The sequence below is a fragment of the Lissotriton vulgaris genome, chromosome 7, assembly GCF_964263255.1.
Source record: "Lissotriton vulgaris chromosome 7, aLisVul1.2, whole genome shotgun sequence".
Taxonomy (NCBI): Eukaryota; Metazoa; Chordata; class Amphibia; order Caudata; family Salamandridae; genus Lissotriton; species Lissotriton vulgaris.
The window spans coordinates 1,400,812,409-1,400,838,817 of record NC_141695.1 but is presented as its reverse complement, the minus strand read 5'-3'; the positions used below and the strand labels follow the sequence as shown (position 1 = coordinate 1,400,838,817).

At 48.0% G+C, this 26,409-nt stretch overlaps 1 protein-coding gene across 4 annotated transcripts in view; it reads left to right on the top strand.

The window, feature by feature from the left end:
* The window catches only part of LOC147705720 (sulfotransferase 1 family member D1-like), an 876,537-nt gene that overhangs the window by 282,485 nt on the left and 567,643 nt on the right, over nt 1–26,409 (top strand). For 2 of the 4 annotated variants that reach the window (XM_086932153.1, XM_086932154.1), the window contains exons 6-7: nt 14,495–14,589; nt 14,700–14,880. In XM_086932153.1, the coding sequence (XP_086788279.1) occupies nt 14,495–14,589; nt 14,700–14,880 (276 nt within the window). Of the gene's footprint in view, nt 1–14,494; nt 14,590–14,699; nt 14,881–17,918; nt 18,602–26,409 lie in introns of those variants that run through there. The other 2 variants (XM_086932156.1, XM_086932155.1) reach the window with 2 other exon arrangements.

Genomic DNA, 26,409 nt, shown 5'->3' with positions numbered 1-26,409 from the left:
ATTTCAGATTCAACCGTTCTTACTACCTTTTTTTTGAATAGGGGTCTCAGATAAAACAATATGGAAGTGCAAGTAAAGACCACAAGTAAATAAAAAGTGTGTGGTACTCTGTTTAGTTTCCCCGTCACAAGGGCAGGGTACAGTTTGGGTAACTTTTCATGGAGGGAAACTGCCACCAAATGGTGAACGATTCCCAATCTTAGTCTGGTGAGGACAAAATGATGAAAGGGTCTGGTGACTACCTTTAGATAGTTTTGGAAGCCCCCAGTGACCTTATTAGAGTAATAGTACTGTGGGATAGTTAACAAGATGTTAGTATCTCTATGGACCTGGGCTTTTTTACTCAGGTAGAGATTCTTGAGCTCTTTCTTAGAAATAGTAGGTAGACCGTCAGGATCAACCCGGATATTTAAGTTAAGCAGATCCTGGCAGTTTTCACAACATAATTTATCCAAGGGATCAATGTACTGTTATCAAGGTGAAGACAGTCATTAATGATGCTCCTAGTAAAACTGTTTTTTTCCTTTGACCAAATTGCTCTCCACACCATTAATGGTCTTAGACTAATTAGATCTGACAGATAGTCCAGGCCCAACTCCTGGTGTGTTATCTCTATAGAGGTCGCCTTTGGTAAACAGCAATTTTTTAATAAAACAGTTTTTTTCCAGTTGCAAATCCATATGACGACTATGCCCCCACACACCAGATCCATAAAGTGCAATTGAAACACATCTACAACGGTATATGTGCAACATCTCATAAATACGATGTTCCCCAAGCTTGGTCGCAAATTTAAAAACACCATATGCACTTTTCAACATCTTGGCTTTGACATTGGTAATCTCCTGGGACCACATTACGTTACTGCTAAATGTTATGCCTAAATAGCAGAACTTTTTGACAGTTTCTATTTTTTGGTCCTCTGTATAAAAAGGTTTCAACTTCCTCATTGTCTTTCCGCACGTCATAATAAAAGTTTTAGTATTATTAATTTTTAGTTTCCTTCCCTTAATAAACCCGGCAAATTTGTTCATTAATCTCTGCAGACCACGGGGGTTCTCGATAAAAGCACAGAATCGTCAGCATAAAGTAAAACTGGGACAGCCTGACTGCCTACATGTGGGGCGTGAGAGTTAACTTCTTTAGGCTCAGTGTCGATTGCGTTAATAAAGAGGGAGAATAACAGTGTCGCAAGGACACAACCTTGTCTTATGCCTAAATTAACTCTAATACTGTCCGTACATTCACCCCCTTGGCCATATCTTATACGGGCAGATAATTTAGAAGAAAGTCTGGCCAGAAAGTAAACAATCCCTGGAGGAGCACCTTGATCTAGTAGGGTTGACCACAGCAGGGTGTGATCAACAAGGTCGAACGCGCTGCTTAAGTCAGCGAAACAGAGAAAAAGCGAACCCTGCTTTGCGCGTGTATACTTTTCTATAATAAGGTCTAGGTTGATGCATTGTTCGATGGTTCCCAATCCCTTACGGAACCCAAATTGGGACCACGCGAGGGTACCACTCTCCTCAACCCATTCCTCAAGCCTAACCAACAACACCTTTCTCATTGTCTTCAATGATGAATCTAAAAGGGAGATAGGTCGGTAGTTTTTAGCATCCGACCTATCTCCCTTTTTATATATTGGGATAATTACGGATTCACTCCACGTATGCAGGGTGCTTTCCATAACAGCCGCATTAAAAACTTTGCTCAGGACAGGTCCCCACAATTTCATATGGACGTTATACAGGTCGATAGGCACCTCATCGCGGCCGGGGGCTTTCCCTCCCTTACTAAGCCTGCTGGCATTTTCTACCTCCCTCACCGTAATACTTAAGGGGATTACTGGCCATAAATCAGACTCCACAATCCGAAGGTCAGTCATCCCTTCCGGGTCAAAAATACTCTTAAAGTGCGAAACCCAACGTTCCTCACTTACCTGAGCAGTGAGGACGGGGATATTATCACCTTTAAGAAAGGGACAATTAACCGTATCCCAAAATAGTTTACTATCTGATAAATCAACAGCCTTGGTCAAGTTGTCCCAAGCTTCCTCCTGTAGTTCATGCTTCCTGCGCTTTAACTGCCCTTTATAAGCGGCTCTAAGATTTATAATAATCAACCTCCCCCTAGGCTTATCAGTTAAGGCCTTTTTAAGCTTTTGAGGTGACTCAGTGCAAGCGGAGTCAAACCATCCTGTCCTCATCTTACTGTTACTATGTCTAGAGGGGGTCATAATTTTACCAATTAAAGCGTTAATCTTGTTAAAGCTGGTCAAGATCCCCCGAAAGTCCGCATTGACACCCAAACAGTAGTGCAGATCGGGCAGACAGGCCGCCACAATTTTAACCAAAAGTTCTTCTGAATTATCTCCCCTCCACTTTATCCTGGGGCCATTTGGTTTACAGGGGACTATGTCAGTAACAACTGTTTTTACTGCTAATACTTTATTTCCCCAAATAAACAAAGTTAGCGTGACGCAATTATGGTCGCTAATCGCAAGATCCAGTACGACCGGGGTATCGCAGTACGCGCTAATATCATTTGAGATCAGCAGGTGGTCAATAACTGTGGCAGCATTCTTCCCCGTAAAAGTGGGGACGGGGTTACCCTCTGGGTCTTTTGTGGGTTGTAATTCTACTAGATCATACTTTGCCATAGCGGAGTTCAAAGACTCACCGTAGGGACTATGATGAAAGTGAATACAGCCTTCGCCTCTATCGTCATTGGACCCACACACCTTAGTTAGTGATAAAGAACACATTGGGATGTTAACCCCCCCCCCCCCCGCCCCCCCAATGAATGCAAAATTAACTCGATTAACCCGACAGATCTTCTCAAGGGCCTTTTCTAGTTCTTAAACTACAGACGAACGTAGGGAGTTGGGTGTGTTATTGTAATGGTTAATTAACAATAAGTTACGGCCATTCTTATGTTGTAGCCATAACAATTGGGAATGAGATCCCACTTTTTCATAAGCATTAACTTGAGCAGGGAAGTCAACAGAAAGCAAAATGAGGAGGCCTCCTTTAGCTCTACACATGGTCGAACCTTGTGCTGGTAGGTTAAAGGAAACGAATCCCTCATAACTAATATCATTCACACTCCATGTCTCTTGGAGGATTAGTATATCATATTTATCTACAAAGTCCCTCCAGCCCAGTGATTTCACCTTGCTATTCCAGCCAACAATATTCCAACTAGCTAGCTTGTAACCCCTCCTGCCACTTTCTACCCTACCACAAGGGTAATATCCGAGTTCCTGGGTGTGTCGTCTAAGGTCACTAGACATTCTGAATTGTGGGTCAGACTAACATTTCCTGGGTTAAAGGAAAAATTACATTGGTGGTTAATCTTGCCCTGATCTGTCTTTTCCAGCAGCCTAGTGATATTAATACCCCTGAAACCACAGACCTCCAAGGTAGTTACAAGTTCTTTATCTGCCAAAGCTGGGTCCGCCCCTGTGTCCCTTTCCTGATCCAAGCCAACTACATCGTCAACATGCTGTCCGGACAATGCCCTTAACTTTATATGGCTGTCCACCCATGCCCCTCCCGTCTTGTCAGACATACCAATGCAAGTAGGTGCTCTCGGGAGTCAATCCACCCCGTCCAGCCCCATCAACGGCTCGACTCTATTTCTCAACGGTATAAACTGTGTCTCCCAGTTCCATCTGTGCTCCCCAAAACGTCTGCCTCTTCCATGATTATATAAAGGGCGGGGCAGGCCTGGAGTCGTGTAGGGATAGAAATAGTCTAAGCCTAGAGACTGAATGTCGCCCAATCTGCCGAAGTTTGCTGCCCGTCGGACAAAGTCCACAGCCCATGGATCCTTCAAATTAATAATAATAAGATCGCCTTCAAGATCCTTGGGGCAGCTACCCACCCAGGCCTCTCTTCTTACATTTAAAATCTCAGTGTTTGAGCCAGGGGGTAGTCTCCTGTTTTTATTAAGCCAAAAAATGACTTTATTCCTCAGTTCTCTTTCGCTTTCAGAGGATTCTGGCCTAATACCTGGTACCCCCGTTAATATGACAGTAAAGGGTTCTGAGGCCGGGGGTAAATTAATACATGGAAGCCTTTTTTCGAGAAGTACTTTTTCCTTATTTAGATTTACAGGGGGAGGGTTGGCCACTTGTATTGGATCAACCAACGTTTCTGGTGCAGCCGGTATCCCTACCTCAGTACTCTGGGCCTTTCTAGTTTGTGCAAGATTTTTACGTGTTACTGGTTTCGTTTTCTGTGCTATAGGGGCTATACTTGGTGCAGATTGTACAACTTTAATAGGGTTAACATTTTCCGGCCCTGTGAAAACATTACTTTTTATCCCCTGCACCCAGGCCTCGAGTGTGGAAGTATTCCCTTTTACCAGCAACTCTAAGTGATCTAATTTTTTATTAATTTGCTTCGTTCGTTCCACCAAAGGCAATAATAGTGACTTTACTAATATTTCCATATTCGCGAGGAGTTCCTCCTTTATATTGTCCTGTGGCAAAGATTGCACAGGATCGGGGGGAACAGCACTCGGGGCAGGGGTCTGCGCTACAACTTGCGTCCCTACCCTCATATTTTGTGTTTTTGTCAATTTCGCACAGCCCCCTTTCCTATGTCCCCAACCTCTCTTCCTTTTGGATGTCCTAGAGGTCGCAATGAGACTCTTACCTATCCCCATCGCCTGATCTTGTTCTATCGGGGGCGGGTGGTTGAGTTGTTGTTTTGGGTGTTCTGCAACTAAAGCCGCTAGAGTCAATACTGGATGAGGTTAAGCTTGTGATAGATAAAGCCGCTAGATCATCTGACTCCACCAGCAGAGGACAGGGGATTGGGCTAGCAACAACCAGAGGATCAGGCCCGCTGCATTGCACCGGCGTTGCCACTGAGCCAATCGGGCCTAAAGAAGAACATTTGCCTGTTAATAAATCAAGGGACAGTCGTTTTTCTGTAAGGGCTATTTCTTTTTCTAGGAATCCAGCGGCCCGAGTTATAAAAAAGTCCAGGGGTCCCGTCACTATTCCACTAGCAGTATTCAAAGTAACATTTCTTTCACGTCCTGAGCGTAAGGCCATGATAATACTATACGATACTTCTTTAACGGAAGACACTTATGCAAAACCAAAGGGTAGATACATGATAGATGAAATAATGTACAGGATCAGCCCAAAAAGCACAGAGTAAGGGTACCAAACATTAAAGGGGGGTGGCCCTGCCCTGCCTCGGTCATCCTCGGACGGCCTCAGACGGCCCGCCTTTGCCCGGGCTTCGGGTTTCGTCACACAGGTCGATGGTGCCTGAAGATGAAGATGCTGCAGGCGTCGAGAAGAGAAGTGTCTGGTGTGATCCAAGGGTGGATCGAAGATGTAGAGTACCTGAAAGCAGAGGGGACAGAGTCTGGGTCACTCAGCAGTGACCAGGGTGGAACCAGGAAGGAACCAGGCAATGCCGGGCGCAATCAGGTGGTTGGCATGAAGCTTCTCTCCGCTGCCACGTGGACTCTGGGGCACCGAGGATGTCCAGGAGTAGATCACGAGCTGTCCCACAAAGGCTCTCGCTGTGGGCGGTGTCGGCTTCCCGATTGGAGCAAACAACCCTTGGCAAGCGCAACCCACGCAGGATTCGAAGATCGCTTAGTACTCGGACCAGCAAGATCAGAGCGGGTGCTCCTTTTCAGGGGAGTGGAGGCCAGTCCAGAGCAACAGGACTGGCAGGTCAAATTCAAAGGTTTGTTGGTACTGGGGCCGCAAGCCAACGGGCAAGCGACCGGACCAACGCGTTGAGCCAAAAAGTGCAGAAGGGCCACACGCAGCACTCGGTGAGTGTAGAGGGGTGAGCTTGGGTGCAGGCATGGCTCAGGGCTGGGGCTTCTCAAACTCCAATGCACATCTTCAAGGGAGCCTCGGAAGCTGCACGGTCAGCGCCTCGTGGTCTTTCCAAGATGGCCGGCCCCACGCTTTAGGTCGCCTCCACGGGTCTCAGCTCTGCAGGGACTGTGGATCGGGCTGTTAGAAGGCAGGAACGCTGGGTCTTGTTGTACTCTGTCGCTCGAGTTCCGGCGGGAACTGCAACAAAGCAAATGTTGAGGTGCTGGATGGTGCCTGTTTGCACAGGGTGGTCACTCCTTGACCACAAGGGAGATTCTTCAGTCTTCTACGTCGAGAAAAATGTTGAAGGGTCCAGAGTTTCGTTTCATAAGTTTCAGTCAGGATAATTTGAATGCTTTAGCACTGCTCCCACTCTTATACCAATCTGGTGGGCTGGATTACCTGCTAGGTCCCTCCTGTGGGTGGGACCCAGGAAGGGGTTGGTTACACCCCTTTCCCTTTGTCCAGGGTCACGCTGGGTTTGGGGCTGGTGTGCCCCAGAACCGGTTTGACCGGATTATGCAAGGGGAAGCCTTGTGCTCCTCAGGCACTGTCTGGTTTCTTTCAAACCTCCCTGCTACAATCCACTATCTCCTGTCTGGGGTGGTGTGACACCTCCCCGCGACAGGAAACCCTTTGTCCAGGCCTCGTCTGCCAAGTTTCGGTCAGAAGCAGGAGGTCAGACTCGTGTCTGTGGCAGAAGCGTCCATTTTGTGATGCTGAGGCTCTTTTAAAAATCAACCGCGTTTCAGTAAAGTAACATGTCTTCTCCCTCTAGAAGGGGGGAATGCTACCCCCGTTGACAGGACTGTCGAGGGGGTAGTATTCCAAAATGTATGACACCAAACACGACATGTTTTGATAAAGCCAAACCAAAGTTAGCACATAACCGCGATGGATTATAATGCACTTAAAAGTATATGGTATGGCATTATCCCGGAACAGCTTAGGGAGTTGCTCCCGACAGCTGCAGACAGGCTCAGCTCATGCTAGAGCACCATCTCACATAAAACCAAGCACTCTGCCTCCAGGATTGTTAAGGCCTGCCATAGGAGTGTCTTATAGGTATATATGTGTCCAGATATAGGTTTAGATATAGGTATACTATATCTAAGCAAGGGGTGATTACATCAACTTGCCCCAGCTGAGTGATCAGCCAGTAGTGTCGATTTAAGTACCAGCCAGGGGTGGCAAAAAATATGCTGCAGCCCCTGGTAGGCCTTGTTGGCACCTATGCCCTGAGCACCTATAGTGCATGGTAAAGGGGCTGACAAGGTGTCCAGTTCCAATTGGGTTATGTACCTGTAGTACATGTATGTGAATTTAGAGAGAGAACAGCAGGCTGTGGGTCTGACTAGCAGGCCCACAGCCCCATTAAGTCGAAAACCAGTGAAGCAAAAAGCAAAAATGTGGGTTGACCATAGGATAGCAGACCCTACTCTCCTACAGCCCCACAGTAACAATCAGGCAGGATTATGGCAGCAGTTAAGTTTTAGGCTCAAACGGCTCCCGCGGAGCGGGGGCTGTGAGGGGCTAAGTACTGCAGGAAGGCGGGGCGGGAAGAGGACCCAGGTGCGGCAGGTCTCACGCCGCTAAGCAACCTGGTCCTGGCAGTCCCGCTCTTAGGTCCGGTGAACTGCCCTCAGTCGGCGCCGGGACCACTCTCCTCCGTCCGCGCTGTCAGGTCCGGTAAAATGCCCCACAGTAACAATCAGGCAGGATTATGGCAGCAGTTAAGTTTTAGGCTCGAACGGTTATTCTTCAGAGGATCTTTCTTGATAGTCAGAAGCACTGAAAAGTTCTGTCATGTGCTTGGTGATATATATATTTTCAAAGTAGCTGGAAAGGACTATTTAGTAGGTAATATTGTCTAAATGCCACTTTCTTTTTCGTTACAAATAGCACTGTAGGAAACTGGTTTATTAGTTGATGAGGTTATGAGACTTCAACCTTAGCACCACTTTTGGTAGTCTGGCACAGAGCATTCAGGCTTAACTTAGGAGAAAAGATGTGTAAAACTCCAAAATACTTTAAAAAAAAGAATCATATCACAATAAAAACCCCACTCCAATTCATATAAAACACCAAAACAATAGAAATCCTGAGGATGCATGCAGGGGGGCACATGGTGGGCCCCCCCTGTCTGCATATGCCCCCGATTCCAGCACGTCATGGACCTTACCATCCATGCCATGCGAGAACACGCTGTGGTGTGCCCATGGTGCTGCCTTTCTAAGACTCCACCATAAGCGTGGAAGGGTATACTCAGACGTGAGTCCCTTGCTCATTGCACCATCAGGATTTAAGCAAGCCGGGCCGACGACGGCTGAAATGCCAGAAACCGGTCCCCGGAAGCTTGTTTCCTTCCCAGTGTAAGAATTGGCTTGGTAGTTTGGTTTGCCCTGTTCCCATCATGCACTGGGACAGGAACAGACTAATTTGCATATAGCCAGGTTCTGAGCTGGGATGGTGCAGTGAGCTAAAAAACGGTGTTGGATCCAGCCCTGATCTCTTGACTGGGTGAGAGTATTCTGCTTAATTCAGAGACTCTGTCCATCACCACCCCTTGTTGTTAAATAAAAAGTTGTAATGAGGCCCTTTATCTTTTCTGGGGAGAATGCCCCGGCAGAGTCGAGGGCAAACTAATTGGATTGGATCCACTGGAGTTTCCTTTTCTATAGGCTGCTAGAGACTTCCTAAAACTTTTTGGGACCCTGTAACTGTACAGGAGCTTAGCTAACTAGTCCTCAGATACCAATCTTCTATTCTGGGTACATGTGGGAACAAGACCAGCCCTTGAGGCTGCTCCTCACTGATCAAACAGCAGGCACACAGCAGGCACAGTCCTTCTTGGTGAAATCCTTGGTGCAGCGGGTGCAGTCCTTCTTGATGCAGCTTCTCTTTGTGCAGCATAAAGGTCCTGTAGGCACAGGCCTTTCTCTGTTTCTGACAGGTTCACTAGTGATCTGAGTGCTATTGTAGGGTTGTCAATGTTATCTTCTTCACAAACTTGTGTGAAGGTAGGACTCACTAGCCACCAGGGATAATGCTCACTGGGGCAATCCTACTCAACTTGTGACTACTTCCTGGGGAGTGTAGCATTAAGCTATCCCAGACTGCACTGTTCTACCTACTACCAACATGGTCACATGGCCACATCTTTTTTTCTCCTTATGGAGCTCCCTATCCCACCTCAGAAGTGTGGCTACCTGGGGACTATACTTCACCTTCAGCACTACTCCTAATCTACTAAAAATGCAACCATCCTGGCTGGCCTACAAAGGAAACATGGCAGACACGGATTCAGTAATACCTGTTCTTGCCAGGGCATCTTGCCTTAGAAGTGTAATTAGACCGCTAGCCCACTCCCCAGCCATCCTGCTACATGAGAGGAAGACTCCTTCCAGCAGATGGCTCCCTTGTTCTCAGTTCCAGAGGACACTTGCCACATAATTGCTGGGCAGGGCGGGGCAGCTGGAGGCAGCTGGGCAATCGGAAGAGGCTATCAATGCCCTTTTAGGCAACTTGGAAAAGTACAGTTTCTAATGCAGCTTTTCTAAAATACTTAACTTAAATCTAACTTTGGCAATAAGTAGCTATTAATTTTACACGTTTAAACACCCTTCTGGCTAGTACTATTGGAATGTTACATTTTATTGGAATTAATTAAAGTCACTGAAATATTATATTCTGGGGCTACCAGCTTTCCAATAGGGAAGATCCACTTTGGAGATGTTCCACTACCTTGTCATGCAAAACACACACACTCAATACATGGCCTGCTACTCAGAGCCATGACTCCTACACTCTGGGCACTTAGAGTAGACTTAAGGGGACTTTAGGGGTGACTTATTGGTAAGAAATTGGGCCTGTCAAAAGGGTTCATTTGACAGGTTGAATATGGCAGTGCTTCCACTGTCATGTTTCATTTGCCATGTAAGTACTGGGACAAATAGTGCTGCAGTCCACTTAAGGCGCCTTACCTCATAGGATGTAGGTACTCTTAGTACCTTTACTAGGGACATACAGGTAAGTTAGCCTTGCTTTTCACAGATTAGCCAGTTTGTAGCCACTGGTACACACTTTTAGGTGTCAGAGCACATACACTGGACGCTTGACAACCCCACACTAGTGTTCAAAGTCATTACACTAGTACCTGAAGTCATTAAAAAGTGGAAGTGAACCTGTAAAAAGCCATCATCCTGCATACACGATTCTTTAAGAAAAACAATAGTTCACATATTCTTCCATGCCATGCAGTGGGAGGTGCTTCTGCTCCCTTCTCCAGCTCCTCTTCGCAGGATCTTTGCAGCAAATGTGCTGTCTCTTTCTTTTTATGAGAAAAATATTCCTGTTTCACCTTTTTTTAAAGTTGAAATGAATTTAGGGACCTCTGTGGTTGGAAATGTTATCTGGCAGGATTTGTCACCTTTGTTTCTTTTTTACTTTCCTGCTTTCAATTTGTTATGAACTGTCCTAGAAAAAAAGAAGACACAGAAATACCAAACCTGTCTACTTTGACAAAACAACCCCCCATAGGACATTCCAAAGCACAGAGAAGATTTTCGTGTATGACAAGCAGGAGGAAGCCAAACAACATTTGAAGACAAAAGGATCTACATCCAGCAAGAACCACCATACCCCCTAAACACACAGCCCTTGTTGGAGATCGGAAAACGTGTGCTTGCAGGAGAAATATTGGGACTCCCATTTGACATCAAGGACAGGTGTAATTGCTACCTGCTCACCTTTGAGCCTTATTGTGGACTCTTTAATATTGAGATATCATTCAACACTGAGGCATTCAACAACTGCTCCATCTTGAGTTTCAAAACCCTCAAGATCAGGAAGACAATACTTGTAAATGTTGGATTCTGAGGATTTTAGTTTTTATTCAACAATGCCACAGTCTCCTGCCATTGCCATTATATCATCTCCATAGACTGTGTCTCAATCTACCATCTGTGAATATTTCAGCTCTGTTGCTATTTGTGGGTTTTCTGGCACTGCCCCCATCACAGACTGTGGAACTAAAAACACTAAGTTCGAAGTAAGTCTCCATCATTTCGAAAATCTACTCCACTTACCAGATCACATACACTGAGGTGTACTCTTAAAGGGACACTATTCATCTTTGTAAATGTATGTAAATGTATTGGCATTTATATAGCGCACTACTTACCCGTAGGGTCCCAAGGCGCTTCGACCGCTGCGAAACCCTTCCTGGCTTCCCTGAGAGATGGTCCCTTAATGGGTATCTCCAGGGTGAGACCAGGCATCCCCGGCGGTCTGGTGGGGCTGTTAGTGAAGATGAGGCAAGCTAATGCCCAGAGTTGCCGAGTGTGATCGCTGATCAGAGTGGGCACCGAGGCGAGAGAATTATCGAGTCCACTGACCCTGGTCCAGAAACCTGCCGCGCCGGGAATCGAACCCTGGTCCCGGGCCGTCCTCTGCTCTCGGGTCTGCCGCCTCTAACCAGTGAGCCACACTACTTCACCAAGGGCTCATACAACAAAAAGGCCAAAGTCCATCTTACTGATGCACCCAATATGACCAACTACATGTACGAGCTTGAATATCAAAATATGCCTTAGAGTATCTGCTCTTTCAAGGGGTACACTACTGTATGACATCAACAGATTCCTCAACATATTGGCTACAGAAACAGAAAAGCTGATTCTACCAATGACTCCTCCTCATTCAAAGATCTCAGTAAACTTCACGTTAACTTCCGAACATATGGTTCCTTTGTACAGGGACCTAGAAGCTAAGTAGGAGCTTTTTCTTGATGTCTGCTTCCATTAAAAACTCCAATACAATTGTTGCTAAAGAAATAAAAGCCTAGTGATCAGGATTCCCTTTCCCTGAGGTCAAATCAAGTAAAAGGCATGGCTCAGCTGCTTTCTCAGAAGTACCATGACATAAACAATCAGACACTTGATTGTGTTCCCATGAAGGTCTGCAGGTCAGTTGTGACATCAATGAAAGCAGCAAGGACTGCTACTCTCCTTGGCCGATAGAGCCACTCACTTTGCAGAAGAGTTTCGCGAAAATCAAACAGAAGCCTTTCACGTATTCCAAGATGAATTTAACAAAGCTAAAATGAAGTTCACCCACATCTTTATTGTTGCATCCGTCTCCTCTAACTTGCCATCTCGCAATTACTGCCATGATTTGGTTTTGCCTAATTAATCTTAGTGTTAAACCCGGCAACCATGAACAATCTTAAACCTATACTTTATTGAACATCAGTTTTCGGTTCACACACAGACAGAAAGGTTCATCAAATACAAATGAGAACTACAGGTGAAATCAGAAGTCTCAAGCCCATCAGTATTATGAACAGAGGGTTAAACAACTTCACTGGCATCAACATCAGTCTCAAGTGAAACTGCCCACTGTGCAATGGGGGGCAGCTAGAGGTAGAGGATGACAATGTTCCACTACTGCAGCTGGAAAGACTTCAATCAGACTAAAGCAAAGGTTTTTTATTGCCCTGCTTCCATTATCAACTCCAAGAGGAGGAAGTATTTTGAAATATCTTCCAGAGTGGCAGGAAATCATAAAATACATATGGGTGCTGAATATTGTGCAAAGCAACCACACATCGAAGTTCAATATTCCACCTCTGTGTCATGGTTTGGCTGAGAGCTGAGAAGGCTGAGATTTAGGAGACCTCCCGTTCACTAGCTGCTGTTTCTCAAGTCAAGTCAAGTCAAGCCAAGTTAAGTCAAGTTAGAATTTGTATAGCGCACTACTCACCCAGAGGGTCTCAAGGGTCTCACTTCTAATGAACTAAAATGTGTCTTAAATGTGATTAACCACCTTCGGCACAATCAAATTCTACATAGTTGGTCCAGGTACAGACACCTTTGACCAAATTAGCTATCCCTTGCTTAGGTTTGTAGCTGGTAACTTCGCACATTTGCAGCATGAACCCATTCCCACTGCTCCTAATCAGACACTCCTATTTTAAAGATTAATGAAAGAACCGCGTTCACTCTTACTGTAGGGTGATGAATCAATATTCATTATACACGAAACTGTTGCCCAGCTTCCCCAACTTCAAATTCACCAATGTCAATAGGTATCTGAATTAAAGTTGTGTTTACCACTTTGCCATAATGAACCATTTTATTTCTGAAGGTGATCTAACCCGGGCAATAGTTCATCATGTATCAAACGGGTTTTATGGTAAAATATCACGGTCAATAATATCCACCAAGAAATATACAGACTCCTCAATAGTGAAACCCAAGCGTTGCCCTAGTAAGCATATATGGACATATACATTCACTATTCTTGACTCCCCAGTTACTTATCGTGATAATATGTTGGGATCTAATATTGGGAGTCAGTATAAGTGCAAGTTGCTAATAAAAACGCCTGGGTAGACCAAACATCCTTTCATGCAGAGCAGCGCAGCGCAGCAAGGCAACTTGCTGCACTGCATTGAGTGAAAATGAGAGAGCAGAAATTCGACATATTTACAAAAATATTGAGCATTTCTGCTCTCTTCTTCCTTGTGCTGACGTACTGTGTGCTGCCTAGCGCCAACGGAGGCTACCATGCACCATAGTGCAAAAGACACCCGCACAAAAATAATCCTTAGAGCTATATTTCTCTTTCTATTTGTGCTGTAGAATGTGGCACATGTGTAAAGAGCAATTAACTAGGAGAAATAAAGTTATTTCTCCCTGTTACACCTCTGTTGGTTAGGTGCACCATTCTGGCACAAACCCAGGTGTACAAATCTTTGTAAATCTGAGTTTTGTGTCGAAATACATAGGTAGATGCATGAGAATAACCATGTTCCACCCATGTAACACCTACCTCACGCAAAGTAATGTGCTGTGTTACTTTGTATTTACTAAACCACACAAAGTGGCTTTGCATGGCTTAGTAAATCTCAGTTAAGGACTTTCATTGCTTTACAACAACTTGTGTCACACAAGAACAACACAAGTCCTTAGTAAGTCTGTCCCACCATATTTTGGTAGGACTACTGCACACTAGCAGAGGCCTAGCTAACTACATGGGCGATTACACAATCCTCTGATGTAATGTCCTCACAGAAGATTTCTGGAGTGGCTTTTGTTGATTATGTGTGGTATACTATCATGATATCGAGTAGTAAATATTGTGCTTAAAAAAATATTGTTATTGAAATATTTACAACCAGAATAATTTAATGGTACGTGTATATTGGTAAGCCAAGTTTCAAAATACATAGCACTAGATAAATTTACATTGAGGATATATATCTTCAAGATACATAAATGTGGATTTAATAGAAGGAGGTCTATACTTACCAATATATATGTGTATCCACAGTGTTTTAGTTTTCAGTATATTGGCCATGATATGCTAGCAGCACACTTGTTTGTCGAAATTCTGAGATATGACGTTGTAGGCATACATTGGCATAAACTAACTCGTGAGACTCCAGAATTCTATACATTTGGGTGTAATTACATGCAGACTGCACAATAGGAAAACATATATTAAATATGAGCCATGTCTATCTCCATCTGTTTTTTTTTAACTGTAGTTATTGCTTATTGTTAAGGACAGAGTTCTTAGTGGATATGTAGCATGTTAATGTCATTGTATGCATTTTGACTGCTCTTGTAACAGTTAGCTACGGCTCTTGGTATGCCCACGTGAAGGGCTGGTGGGAGAAGAGAAAGGATCCCTGTGTCCTCTACCTGTTCTACGAGGATATTATGGAGGTGAGAGCTGAAAGTTCCCCAACATCATGTAAGCAAATCTCACCATTACATCTACCTGCACGACTGCAGGTAGCATTCAGCAAACTAACGCCTTATCCCATTCTCTTCAGGACCCGATGCGTGAAATACGGAAGATCAGTGAGTTCTTGGGGAAGGATCTTGGCGATGAAGTTCTAGAGAAGATTGTCTACCACACATCATTCAAGGAGATGGAGCAGAACTTTATGTCCATCTATGGTACCATCCCACTTGTCGTCATGGATCATAATGTGTCCCCATTCATGAGAAAGGGTGAGTCCCTCCCTTTGACCACAAATTGTCCTTGTAAAAGAGAGTTATGTCCTGCTCAGATCTCTTCCCTGGGGGCTGGTCATTCTTTATTGAGCTACAATATATGTACTGCCCAGCAGTGGTGGCTGGAGATCTTTGAAGGTGGTGCGTCATAGTATTTCCCACACATTCTAGTCAGTAAATTGAGCTAGCAGTCTCTGGTAGGTTTGCTCCAAAGATTGTTCTTTAAAAAAGAAGCCAAATTGATGACACAGTTTTCGTATAATGTTCTTTAAAAAAACATAGACTCTGTAAAGGGCACCTCCAGTACTTTTCCTATGAGTTTTCTCAATGTTTGAGAGTTTGCCATTCATACTCTCATGTGTCATGCATCCTCTATATTATAGTTCTACCAAGTTGCTCTGGGTATCATCATATGCCAAGAATTAATTTGAATATGCCAGTGACTGCTTTTTGCCAGGGGTGCCTGCTGCATATCGTGGCTGTCCTTCCTATGCCAAAACTTACCTCTAGCATTTCAGTGTTAGCATTTTGCCATAGAGGCACAGATAGGCCAAGAATCACCTAAAATATGTCAGTTACTGCGTTTTAGCTCAAGTCGATCACACTTCTACCCACACACATGCACAGGGACACACACAAGAGCACACACATACTCTCACACTCAAGCCAAAGACATTAAAATGCACACAACTCAAACCCTCTCATGCTTTTCCACACACTCATGAGCTCAGATACACATTCACACTCTCCCATCAAGATCTCACATTCACAAACACACTCTCTAGCACATTTACACTCTAACATGCTATCACTCCTCCAACCACACACACACACACACACACTCTCACACTCGCTCACATGCCCACTGTTGCTCTCACATATAGTGTAGCAAATTCAAAAACACACATGCCCACATACACTTAAACTCTCTCTCTCCCACACAGAAACACACTCCCAGAGCAATACATTGTTTACTGAAATTGCCTCCATGAAGCCAGTGCTGAGTTTGGGCCCCTTCCCCTGCTCCTCTGCGTGGAATGAAATAGGTCATAGGGGTTGCATTGTTGGTCACCCTGACAGCCTCATTTTTAGCAGCTATGCCACATAGACAGTATGTCTGCAAAATAATATGAAATGTGCCTTTGTGAGAGGGCAAAGCTGAATTAAAATGTAACCGCGTATTTTCAGACATCTGTCTGGAGAGTGCTACGTACAGACACAACACAGCAGGTGGATCATAGTTAGGTTCCACTGGTACATTTGTGCCATTGTTTGCTGATGGTGTTCCCCAGTGATCGTTTTTTAGCACTACTACTTATTTTTTATCATTTGACTTTGATCCAGTGTAGAGAACCTGCAAGAGTGAGAAGGAAACAGGAAGGGTAGGGAGGTGGGGAAAAAGGCATGAATTTCAGTCAGGACTAGGCAGCCTCGACATTCGTCTTCCTCCTCCTCATGTGCTCCTCAGCTGATCCTGGCGTGGAGCACTGAGGTGCAATAGCAGTGTACATGAAAACATCATATTGTTTATGGGAAATGCGAACTGGGAACTGGCAGAGACCAGTGTAATGTGTAGAGGCATAGCAAAGGTGTAATGAACCTTCATGCAGGCCTGGAAACGCGCCTCCACCATCCTTTTTGGTTGAAAAAAGGCACCTACAATTTGGTTGCAGGGAGCTCTCAGATCTTTGGGCTGTAGTTCCACTGTGCCTGCTGCACTGCTGAAAGCTATGCCCTTGGCACTATGTGGTTGCGCACAGGTGGCTGCCCTAACACTCATGTTGATGAGCTGCCAAAGCTACCTTCAGAACTATACAGAGTTTCTGTTCCATGGTAGGCCAGAGAGTTCGGGGCACCTGTAAGTATCCCAGGATGCATTACCCTCAGATTACCTCCAAGCCTACCTTTGCTGCACGATATTCACTCTGCTAACTGAGACATTCTGAAAGCTGTTCTTGCCACATCTGCATGAATACAACTTCTTTGAGTGCTCTGTGGCAGTGTTAGTGCGATGCGCAAAAAGCTAAACAAACACATAGGACATATTTGGAATGAAGTTCTAGATTATGCCAAATTAAAGACCACCACATATATAAATGTGAAGTTCTCAAAAGACTGCCTGGATGTCCACAGAAATGCCCCCTCGATGACTCCAGACATTATACTGTCATACAGAGATAAATGTTTTGTCCTATGAAGAATAGCATTCCTTTTCAATGTTCACCTGCATTTCCTCTTCCCTTGCAGTACTTGCTGCCTCCTGCCACTACCATTTCGGCTCTGTTTATAATGTCAACGAGTCTAGGAAAAGAGTAGTCTTTGAATCTATACATTAAAAGAACAGATATTCAAAAACAATTCAATATAAACATTGGACAAGCATAAATTCATGTATCGCAATTAATATATCAAAACATGTTAAAAAACAAATATAGCAGACAGAGATACTCTACGATCATAAGAAAACCCCCCTCTACAATGTGGCCTTTAGATTCCTTTACCACTCTAATGTCTAGATCCAATGGTCTTCAATTGATTTGCACGTGGAGACCATTGAATATCTGTTCTTTTAATGTATAGATTCAAAGACTACTCTTTGAAATTGTAATTTGTTTATGTGTATATATATTCTTGTATGTTTTTTATTAAAAAGACTGTGAACGTTCAATTTTAGTGTGGAAATTGACCATTTACCATCACTGTGATTGATTGGGTTGTGTTGGTGGGAATACGACTGTGTGAATACCTAGACTGATAAGGTATGGAAATAGAGTGAATTTCCTTGTTAGTGTGTACCAAGGGATTTTTCCTAGACTGGTTGTCATTGTACCCTGATCCCTGGTGATAGTGGGGTACTCTCTCTCTCTAAGATATCTGTTTATAATGTCTACATCAGCAAAAAACTCCTTGTGTTCCCAGGGCACCTCCACCTGTGCTTGCCCATGATACCTCTCTTTGCTGGGAAAAAATAGACAGCATTTGTTTCTCTTGAAACCTCCAATGTATAATTCAAAGTGATATCTCTCTTTGGACAGGAATTGTCGGGGACTGGAAGAACCACTTCACTGTAACCCAAAATGAAAAGTTCGATGAAGACTACGAGAAGAATATGGCGGGTCCCTCTTTGCACTTCAGAACAGAACTCTGACATTCTGATCGACGATCCCCTCCTTGTTTTTGTCTCACTAAAAATGTGTTTGACCTGACACAAGCAGTTTTTGAATTTCCATTGATACCATTCCTCATTGGCTTTCTTCTGCAAGGGGGATGTCTCTACCCTTTAGCCCATCAGCCTGCATATGTTATAGCTTTTTGCCACACCCACCATCCAGCCCTCCCTATAGTCCACTCTTGATCACCCCAGTGAATACATTGCATCTTGTTCCAGGATATTCAAATCCTCTAGAATGGTAAAAAGCACTGTGGACTAATTTAGAGTTTGCCTGAGAGGTACTGATTCACAAACGTGATGAATATTCAGTATACCTTATTACAAGGGCCATAGGCTATAATACACTTGTAATAAGATAGACAGGATATCCGTCATGTGTGTGATGAAGCGACCCATCCTCCATACTCTAAGCTAGGCACCCTGTCTACTGTGGGCCCATGAATGACAGGACCATCTAGCTTTCAATGTATGAAGGTACATTTCCACACAATATGTTGGTAAATATTAGAGCGTTGATGACTTGCCTTATAAGATGATCAAAACAATCTCTTTGTATGATCTCACCCTAGTTCAGGGCTCTCTGTGGATCTTCTAGGTGCCCTAATTGAATGGGTTTGCATGATTTGTTTCGTAGTTACCTCACGTAAGTGGATTGTGTTTACTTTCTAAGGTTGGTCCTCTTTTCTCTGAAACATGAATTGGTGTGGACATTCTGTAGATCTATTAGAAAAGCAAAAAAGTGATTGAGGGAATGTTTGAATTATTCTTGGCAATTACTTGGGCCATCTTCCAGTCCATCTTTATTTTGTTTGCTATGCCACTGTAAATAAGGACATGATATATGCAAATCCGTCTTGGTTATCCTCCTCTCGGAACTGTCCTGTCTGAAATGCCAGTCCAGGTCCCATTCAGATGGTAACACAAGCAGCCCCAGACCTGTATCGGCCTTTTGGCTGTCGTCATTGAGTTGCAGCTTGAATTCAATGGTAAAGTATCATTGGACCCACATCTGAGCATATGTATCACACAACTTGCTCAGAAAAAAACAAAAAAGTAATGGCTGGAATGCTTTAAATATTTTCAGCCACAGGTAATTATGGATGGAATACTTGAACTGATCTCAGTCATTGGTACTTCGTGGCATAAGGTGCAAAACAAATGCTGAACTGGTAAGTTGCCCTAGTTTGTCCTGGTGGCTGAGATTAGTTCAAAAATTCCACTCATCACCTTTTTTCTTTTCCTCAGTGCTACAACTTAAGTGAGACCGTATGGACAGCCATGGGCCTTCACTATGATATAGGAATCAAGGTGCACCCTACTGATGCGGCCCAAATAGGCCAAAACCTGTCTGGGGTTGCTTGTGATCATGGGCAAAGAGGACCTGGCCTGTTCCTATTCACCAAGAGTACCACAGTTGGCAAAAGCACAGAAGGACTGGAATGAGACACATGTGATGACCAATGGCAGAGATCAATATGTACATTCCACCCACCCATCATTTTTTAGGTCTCGCCTAGACGAAAGCAAAGCGAAGCTTTGCTGTCTAGGGCGAGACAACTTATGTAGTTACTTTTGGGGGAATGTGGACAGCAAAGTGCCACGCGCTTTTCCTGGCGAGATTGGACCTCGTGGGCGCGCACGCCCAGCCGGCGCCGCGCACATCCCCTGCCTGGTGCGCGCTCTTCAATGAATGAAAGTGAAACTGGCTGCGGTGCCTCCCATCCATGCTGCGTTAGTGTCTTTCCAGTTTATTTCCCTCCGCTTCTCTCGTGTCCCCTTCCCTCCGCCTCTCTCGTGTCCCCTTCTCTCCGCCTCTCTCGTGTCCCCTTCCCTCAGCGTCTCTCTCGCCTGCATCCTTCCCTCGGCGTCTCTCGCCTCCCCTTCTGTAGTTTACTGTCCTCCCTCTGCCTAAGGCTCTCTCCAGGTCCTTTCCCTACCTGCCTCTCCATGCTCCGCTCTCTGTCTCGTGGGCCGCGGTGCTCCTCTATCTCTTCGGTGTCGTTTCCCGTCCTAGCTGCTAACTTTCCTCTGCAGAAAGTCGCCGCTGCCCCGTCCTCGGCTCCAGCAGTGCCCCACCCTCTTAACTTCACGTCCCTCCCTTAGCTCCTCCCTGCGGTCTCCTCCCCTCTCCCTATCTCTCCCAGCCCCTGGCGTCCCGGCTCCCAGGCTCTCCCAGCAGTGTCTCCACGGCTGTGCGACATGGGGCAGTAGCTGCTGGTTGAAGCAGATCCCGGAGAGCCCCCCTGCTTCCTGGTGCCATGACCCCCCGACCCGCCCCCGAGGCTCCCAGCCGGCGAAGGACGGCTGCTGCTGGGCTTCCTGGCACTATCTCTGGCGCTGCACCTCGTCACCCTCGGGGGCTACCTCCAGCTGCGGGCAGAGCTGCGACGGGAGCTGAGCAGCGGGGCCCGCACACAGCAGCCCCCCAGCAGCGGGACCCCGGTGACAGCGAGCGGCGCCGCCCTTCGGGTAAAGTCCGCGCTATATAAAAATGCATAAATAAATAAATAAAATAAATAAATTCGTGTGTGTCTTGGCGCGATCAACAAATCCAGCCTCTGCCTCACTGAATGAGCCGTAAATATGCGTTCGTGGAAATAGGCGTGCATTTGCCCCCCGCTCCTCTGTGGTGCACACGCACCACTGGTTTCCATAAAGAATTGCTGGAAGTCACCCATTCAAACAACAGCAGGGCTAACACAGTATCCGCAATTCCGTTTCCATTTAAAGTACGGCTCCTATCTATCTTTCCATGTGCATACTCCTGTCTGTTCTTGCCTTTGTTTCCCTCCGGCTGCGTGACCCTTTTATCGCCCTTCCATTTGTCCCTCTGTCCTTGCCATAGTGCCTGTCCCTGTCCTGTTGTCTGTGTGATTTTACCTATATGTGCCTGGGTCTGTCTTTGCCTCGGAGGACGTCTGTCTGACTGCTCGGTGTGCGTCTCGGTATTGCAGAGGCTGCTCCCGAAGGGGGCTCGAGAGCCGGCGCCATAACCAGCGGCGTGCCCCCCCGGACAAACTAGGGGTGGAGCGGCGTTTGGCGCGAAGAGGACAAAGAGGACAAAAAACCACCCTCTTCCCTTCCCCCGCAGCGGCCACTGGACTGGTGCAGACACCCCGGCGGCCAATGGGGGTCAAAGCGGGTTACAAACGTCGCCCAATAGGAAGAGGGGCATAGCGGAAGGCGAAGGCAAGCCAGGAGGCCTATAAACCCTGCTCCCCCAGGCATGCTCCTATCTGCACGGAGCGGGGGGAGCAGCAAAAATGGCGGAGCACAATCTTGTGTCGAGGTCCCTGTACGGGCTAAGGTTGCTAACTACATTGTTAGGTGGCCAGACAGCCCGTTGCTCCCCGAGGGAGGCCGAAGCGGACGCCAGAAGCCAGTGCGGGAACTCCTAGGGCTTGAGAGCATGAGCAAGCACAGGCGGCGTGGGCGCGGGACCAGGCCCTCCCAGAAGAGCACACCCTTGTCCAGCCGGAACGGCGTACCAGGGAAGAGTAAAGCGGGACCAGCATGGATGTCGGAAGACTGAGGAGGCGGAATCGAAAGGCAGGCCACAACCGGTGGAACCTGAGCAGGGAAGCCAAGACCGTCGACCATCGGCCAGCCGAAGGCGTAGGATCTGAGTGACGAGCGGCAGGCCTTTCACCCACAAAGGAGCATACACAAGGCCGGCGCCTGCAGCCAGAACGGCAGCGCCAGGGACGGCAGATGGGAGTAGAGCGGCACAGCCATCACCAGGATGAATCCGAATAGGCGGGCCAAGCACCACGCAGGGGTCGGAGCGGGCGAGGATGCCCCCGAAGCCTCGTGGGCAGCAGAGGGCGAGGTAAGCAGGGGCGCGAAACGGGGACACCCCCAGCAGAAGGGGCAATCAGCGCGGGACAACAGATACTCCGGACGGTAACGCTAGGAACAGGGCCGAAGGCGGCGGGGCTTAACGTGCGGCCATAGATTGGGGGGGTGGTTGAAAACCTCAAGCTAGCCTCAGGCACGGGATGCAGTGAATCTGCCCCCTCCCCCGCCGCTACAGGGAGGCAGTCCGGACACGGGCGATCGCCTGCATGCACACAATCACCCTGCCTGCCCGGAAGAACAAGGCTGGGCAATTGTTGTAGTCTTTTGTATTTGGGGTCCTTTCCAGGGAGTTAAAGGACCTGGCAAGAATACGCTAAAGAGAGCCACAGGATGGTGTAAAGTGGTAAGTGAGGCCTACCACGTGCTTATGCAATGCAGGCAATAAGGGCACACAGACACTATATCACAGTTAGCTGGAAAGACCACGAGCGGTCTTCCGCTTGTTTATTTATACCCCGGCGCGAGCCCGCCCCGGGGTTGTGCGTGCGTGCGTGGGGGAAAAGCAACAATGTAGTGGAGAGCCCGAGTGGCTCTCTACATCCCTTCTTTGTTTTAGTTCTTTCTGCCCTCGGGCATTCGAATGACAGCTCACGGAGATGTCCATGCAAAGTCCCTCAGCCGTTGGCTGGGCACCGGATTGGGCCTCAGGCTGTATCGCCGGCTCCGGATCCCTGATGGTTCGGCAGCCCCGGCCGGGGTTGCCCTCGGATCTTCGCTCGCCTCTGAGGCCCTTGGCTGACTCCGCTCGGGGCCGAGGCCGGGTGGCATTGGCCTCGGTTGACTCTCTCCACGTGCCGGTCCTGGCAGAGGACTCGGGGACCTGGGACAGCTTGGTTCCCCTAGCACTAGCTCTTCCTCTGCAACTTCCTCCGCTCGCTGGTGTCCCATGGCTGCTTCAGTGGCCTTTTTGAAGCAGGAGATGTTTCGTGTGACTGTTTGTCCATTTCTCCTGGCCGTGACCATTGTCCCGTGCACCCTTTCAACTCTCCACACTTCTGGTTCAAACGGTGTTCGAAACTTCCATCCTGGGTAACGATCTTTGACGACCACTGCGTCACCTTCTTGGATGCCCGGCTCTTTGGCATGGCGGTGCAGGCTTGCTTTGGTATTGGTGACCCGTCTCCTGGCTTGCGTGGCCTCCGCATCTCTTTCTGCCGGCATCCACTCGCTCACTGTGGGTATGCCGTCTCTGGGGGCCCGCTTGAACAATACGTGAGCTGGGGCGCACTTTGTTGTCGAGTGCGGTGTTTGCCGATAGGCTCCTAGAAACTGATCCAGTGCTGCCTCCGGATCTTCCCCATTGTCCATAGCTATCCGCAGGGCTCTGTTTATGGTCCGCATCAGTCGCTCCACTTCTCCGTTGGCTTGAGGCCACAACGGAGTGATATTCCTATGTTTGATTCGGAGGGAGTCCAGGTATGATTGGAACTCCCGCCCTTGGAAGGGAGGGCCATTATCTGATTTCAGTTCCTCCGGAAGTCCCATGGTTGCGAACACTTTGTTTAGCACCTTTCTGACGTGTGTGAAAGCGGTGGACGCAATGACTTCCACGACGGGAAACTTCGAGAAGGAGTCCACCAGCACCAACATCTGCCTCCCGTCTGGGAAGCTGCCAAAATCAATGCTGAGTTGGGTCCAGGGGGCCCGGGGCGCATCTTCTGTGATCACTGGTGCTGGATGGGGTTCGCCCCCGGTGATCGTGCATGCATGGCAGGACCGGACCATCACCTCCACTTGGTTGTCCATCGCGGGGAACCACACCTTGCTGCGTAGGCGCGCCTTTGTCTTGGCCATGCCTTGGTGTCCCACATGTGCTAGGCTTAATGCGCGTTGTTGAAGGCTTTCCGGCATGACGAGGAGGTGTCCTCGCAGGATTACTCCTTCTTCTCCTACACTGAGTTCACTGCGGACGTGCCAGAGCTGCTGCCTCGCATGGCTGACTTCCGGACGAAGGCTCGAGGCACCATCAAGGAAATGGGCCCATTGATTTTCCTCGAGGGCTCGGCGTACTCTCGTGAGGGTTTCATCCCCCGCCGTGGCTTCCCCGATTTCTTTAAGGGTCATGTTTTCGGGACACGCGGCCTGCGTGACCATATGCACTATCTCCTCCACCTCTTCTCCGTCCTCTCTGGATGGCAGTTGTGTGGCAATGTCCGGATGCCGCGACAGGTAGTCGGCGGGGTTATGAGCGCCAGGCCGGAATACCACTTTGAAGCGATAGCCTTGTAGCTGGACGGCCCACCGCTCGATCCGTGGAGGGGCTAGTCTTGAGGTTCCAGCAAAGAGAGGTAGGAGCGGCTTGTGGTCTGTGACCACGGTGAATTCTTGTCCACAGAGGTAGAGATGAAAATGCGGGCAGGCCCATTTGATGGCCAGGGCCTCCCTCTCTATCTGTGCGTACCTGGTTTCTGTGTCCGTCAGCGCCTTGCTGGCATAGGCGACCGGTCTCCATTCTTCCGGACCATACTCTTGCAAAAGAACGGCTCCTAGCCCCACGGGACTGGCATCCACAATCAGTTCGGTTTTCCTTCTTGGCTGAAAGTAGGCCATGGTGGTGTTGTCCAGAAGACAGGCTTTAACGTTCTGGAACGCCTTGTTGGCGGCCGCGGTCCAGTCCCACTTCTGATCGTTGCGGGTGAGGGCTCGGAGTGGTTCCGCGATGGCAGCCAGGTTCGGGATGAACCGGCCGCAGTACGTGGCCATGCCCAAGAAGCTGCGCACTTCTGTTGGGTTCCGGGGTGTGCTGGCCGCTTTGATCGCCTCCGCTTTCTTTGGGTCTACTTTGAGGCCCTCTCTGGTAAAGGTGTACCCGAAGAAGTCCACTGCTTCCTGGTAAAAGGCGCATTTGGTCCGATGCAAGGTCAGCCCGCTGTCGGCAAGCCTCTGTAGGGTTGCTCGTAGGTGGGTGTGATGTTCTTCTAGGGTTGATGAGTAGACAAGGATGTCATCGCTCAGATTGATGACACCCGTCAGTCCGGACAGCACCTCCCGAATGGCGTTTTGAAATACTTCAGCTGCCGATGACACACCGAAGCTGAGCCGGGTGTAGCGACGTAGCCCCACATGTGTCGAAAACGTGGTAATGTACCTGCTGGCCGGCTCCAACTTTAGCTGGTGATATCCGGAGTTTAGGTCCAGCTTCGAAAACCACTTCGCCCCGTTGAGGTCCGCTATGATGTCCTCCATGGTGGGCGTGATATGCCTCTCGCGCTTGACGGCGGTGTTTGGGAGTCTCATATCCACACATAGGCGAATGGCTCCTGGCTGCTTCGGTTTGGGGGCCACGACCAGCGGGGAGACCCAAGGTGTCGGTCCCGACACTTTTTCTATTACCCCCAGCTCTTCGAGCTTCCGTAGCTCCTCTTCTACTTGTGGCCGTAGATTGAAGGGTACCCGCCTATGCCTGAGTGCGACGGGCCTCACGGTTGGGTCTATGTGAAGTTTGAACTTCCTCCCCTTGAGCTTGCCAAGGCCCTTGAACAACTCGGGGAAGTCTTTGAGCATAAAGTCAGCATGGGCCTGGTGCACCTGGTTGGCGAAGAAGACCAGGCCGGGATCTTCCGCGGTATGGCAGCTCAGGAGGGTGCCTTTCTTGCCTTCAGTGATGTGGAACTTGGTCTCTGTGGAGTAGTCTCCATTGACAACCGTGGTTTGGATTACCCCTCGGAGCGGGAGCGGTTCCGTACTTCCATATGTGTATATTCTTGCCGTGGACGGTGACAGCGTCGGCTTCGGGGACATACTGTCGTACTGCTCCGAATCCATGACGTTGACAGATGCACCTGTGTCTATCAGCGCATTGACGTTCGTCCCGTCGACGGTGATGGAGCACATGGGTGGAGGCCGTCGTTTCGTAGATGCTCGGCTGACATAGGAGACGATGTATACCTCGTCATCTTCGTCGTCCTCATACCTGGGCCGACGGTCTTGTGCTTCGGTATCCGGCGGGGGCCGGTCTTGGTCAAGGGACAGCTGGTGAATTCGCTGCGTCACCGCACGGGCACGTGGACCTGCCGATTTGAATTTGCCTCCCCGGCAAACGGCGGCAAAATGATTGAGGCGCCCACATTTGAGACACGTCTTGCCTCTGGCGCTGCACGTGGCGGCGGCCGGGTGATCTTCACCGCAGTACCCACAGCGGTTAGTCCGTGGAGGGCCTTGTCTCTGCCTCGCTGGCGGGAATCGTCGGTGAATGGCGTCCACCCGCTCTTCCTTGATGGTCGGGGTTCGCGCCGTCGTTGGAACGATGACTGGAGTGCGCAACGCCACCTCCATCTCTTCAGCTCTCGCATCCGACAGTTCATGTGATCTGGCCAGGACGAGGATCTCATCAAGCGAAATTCCTGGCTGCCTGAGGATCAATTTGCGAAGAAGCTTTGACTTACATCCGACAATTATTTGGTCCCTGATCTCCTCCCTGGGGTCTGTGAACGGGCATGTGCTCGCAAGTCGACGGAGCCGGGCATAATACATGTCGACGGATTCAGACTCAGTCT